Below are 3,184 nucleotides of genomic sequence, written 5' to 3' on the forward strand. Positions count from 1 at the left end.
CTAATCAAACTTAAAAAAAGTTGACCGGCACGATTACCAGAGCGACACTTATTTGAGATTCATCCAGTATCTAGTAGCAGTGAGCGAGCTATTTCTTTCTAAGTTATGTAGTAGGAGTAGCAGTTAACACAGCAATCATTAGAGAATAAGTATATTATCATGGTAGATTTTGAGTATGCTATTAACATCTATAAATTATAGCAAACATGGTAAAAAGAAGGCAATATATATCATCTAAAAGACAATATATGCATATACAGAAGAACAAATTAACATACTCTTTTATTAATTTCTTGTGCAGTGCGCACGGCTGCACGCACACCGCCTCTCCATCTATTTAGAGGAGGCTACGTAATTTACAATAGAAGGACCATATATATAGGCTTTAAGATTAAGGTACTCGTATGCAAACATATGACCATATTGCTCACTAACTCACACGTACATGCAGTGATCTCTTAATAATAAGTAGTAATCTACATTAAATATGAAGGGGGGGGGGGGGGGGGGGGGGGGGGGGGGGGGGGGGAGGATGGATATATAGCTAGATGTATATATACAGGCATGGACGCGCGACAGTGATCCGGCCTCCGTGTTGTTCCATCTTGTCTTGGCCCTCTCGGCCGATCGATGCTCGTGCCCGGGCTGCGGCCTCTCGATCGCACGTAGGCTTATGGTTATATATGTATGTACACATGGCCTTGCACGGCACGGGCACGAGCACGAGCATCGATCGTCGGCTGATGAAGCATGCACGGGTGGGTGGGTGTCTTCTAGGCGCCGGCACACGGCGCGGCGCGGGTCGTCTAGACGCGGATGAGAGGTGCCGGCGGCGCGGGGGCGTGGAGGCGACGCTGCAGCAGCAGCTGGCGCTGCTCGGACTCCTGCCGCTGCAGGCGCAGGTGCTCGCGCTGCCGCCGGATGAAGCTCTCCGCGCGCCGGAGCAGCTCGTCCGGCGAGATGGTGATCAGCACGTCCCGGGTGCGCCACCCCATCTGCCTGCTGGCCGCCGCCGACGGTTCCGACGGTGCCGGCAGCGTCGGGGCCGCCGACGCCTTGGCGACCGCCGAGACGGACTTGCGCACCTGCCGCCGCGCCGCAGCCGACGCCGTCTCGGCCACGCGCTGCAGCCGGGGCAGCTCCTCGTTGCCCCACGACTCGCTCTTCTGCACCACCACCGGACGCGCCGCGCGCCGCTGCACGATCGACGCCCACAGCGAGTCCAGGGAGACGTCGCCTTCGTCGTCGTCGACGGATACAGCAGGAGCCGTCTCCTCCAGGGCCTGGCCATGTCTCTCGTCGTGGGCCGGCTCATCACGTGCATCCGCCACAACGGCCCACGGCGGGGTCGTCGGCGCGTCCTGGACGGCCGGTTTCTTGCGCACGCGGGGGCGGTCGCTTCTCCTGGCCGCAGCTCTCGCCTCCCGGGTCAGCCTCTTGGACGACACCGGCGCGTCGTCCGCACGGCGGCCGCCGCTGGGCGCTGCGTCGGAGAAAGCCTCGTACTCCGACGAAGACGCGTAGAAGCTGTTTTCTACGGCGCCCGGTACAACCTCGCCTTCGTGCGCGGCTGAGGACGGGGCGGCGGTGTCGTCGTTGGCCGCCCTGCCACGGCGGCGGGAGGAGGAAACGAGCCAGACGATGATGACGTTGGCTGTCACCCACAGGAAGATGGGCGACAAGAGGAAGTCAGGGGTTGCAGGCGTCGGGATGTAGCAGGCTGCCTCCGCCGTGGTCGCGAGGACGGACACGACGACCATGGCAACCGCCGTGGCCTTGAGGAAGGAGCTGCTCATGGCAAATAGAGGGAGTAGTTGTGCAACTTGGTGGTGTGGTGTGTGAAGGCAGCGGTTTATATAATGCCGGGCCGCCGGGGCCTGGACGGCTGGAGTGAGAAATCGGCTTCTGGTTGCAGTCGCTTTGTTGGGGGCCATGGAGGCCTGGACTGCGCGACGGTCACGAGTGATTACTGATTAGTTAGTAGTAGTTCGTCTCCAAAAAAAAAAAAAAAGATCTGGTAAAGTGCATTTTCTAACCTTGCACCGCAGTCTGATTTTAAATCATAAACGATGAAATTGGATACCAAATATACTTCGACTATTCAAATCTGTCATTTTTTTTTGTTTTTTAACGGATTTTAAAGCTAGTTTTCTATTTTTCTAAAAATAACAGAAAACTACTTAAATATTTTAAATATAAGTAATTTGTTATAAATTAGAAAATTACGAAACTAGTATTTTTTTTTGAATAATACTATCTATCTGTTGGTGACTTGTTGATATACGTAGAGTTATATTATTTCTACTTAAAGTTATCTATTTAGAACTCTAAGTAGGAACAAGATAAATAAGTTCCAAATAACTACAAACAGATCATAGGAGGGTGTTTGATATCCGGTTTCGTAGTTCAGAATTAAAAATCGGAATGCCGTGTAAGTTGGAGGCATATGTAAAGGAATTTTTACTCTTATTAGATGATGTTTGGGACTGCTTCGCTCTACGTTTTTCAGCTTCGCTCCACGTTTTTTAGCCGAACAGTTTTAGTTTCACGCACTCTGTTCGAGGAAAAAGGATAGAATTGTGAGAGCACCTAGAGAAGTGTTTCATAAGCTCTAGTTTTTTGTAGAGCTGCTCCACTGTAGAGTTTTGTTGAGTTGAGTTTGTGGAATAGTCCCGGACGCCCACTTAGTTATTGCGCACCAGATAAAGGTGAGGCTACGAAGGCTAGCTCATGTAGACATTTCCATTCCCTGAAATTAAACGAGATGACAAGATCAGGCAACAGTCGTCGTTACTCGGAGGACATGAACATGACACGTACGTACGAGTGGAAAGAGATAGGTAGCCACGAAGGATTTTAGTGGCACACCCATACACACACCACTCACACACTTAACACGAACAGAGAAAACGACGCTAGACGGAACCAAACTACTTACGTACGTACACCGTACCACGCAAGCAACTTGGAGAAATTCATAAATATGAGATGGTAATTCGATCAATTTCAACCGGCCGGGTCGTTTCCGCTGATGAAATTGTGAAAGGCCTCTCTGGAGAGGGTCGAGGTAAAGTGAGACAGGCCCTATCAATGCGAGAAGCACTAGCCAAGCCAGTAGCCACAGGCCACAGGCCACAGCCCACACATGATAGTACAATGCAAGTCCGCGGTCCTCTCGCGAGGG

The 3,184-nt window shown here is 51.8% G+C and overlaps 1 protein-coding gene across 1 annotated transcript; it reads right to left on the minus strand.

Moving 5' to 3' along the window:
• Positions 1 to 237: 237 nt before the first annotated feature.
• On the minus strand, positions 238 to 1,845 carry LOC136538918 (uncharacterized). Its single transcript, XM_066530844.1, has one exon. It carries the CDS (start codon positions 1,794 to 1,796, stop codon positions 807 to 809), a length of 990 nt encoding a protein of 329 aa, XP_066386941.1. The 5' UTR covers positions 1,797 to 1,845; the 3' UTR covers positions 238 to 806.
• Between the last annotated feature and the right edge of the window lie 1,339 nt (positions 1,846 to 3,184).

Source organism: Miscanthus floridulus, chromosome 2 (genome assembly GCF_019320115.1).
Source record: "Miscanthus floridulus cultivar M001 chromosome 2, ASM1932011v1, whole genome shotgun sequence".
In the NCBI taxonomy this organism is placed as follows: domain Eukaryota; kingdom Viridiplantae; phylum Streptophyta; class Magnoliopsida; order Poales; family Poaceae; genus Miscanthus; species Miscanthus floridulus.

What these genes read in the sequence shown, in the direction of transcription:
- LOC136538918 (XM_066530844.1), bottom strand. Translation starts at nt 1,796, where the DNA reads ATGAGCAGCTCCTTCCTCAAGGCCACGGCGGTTGCCATGGTCGTCGTG.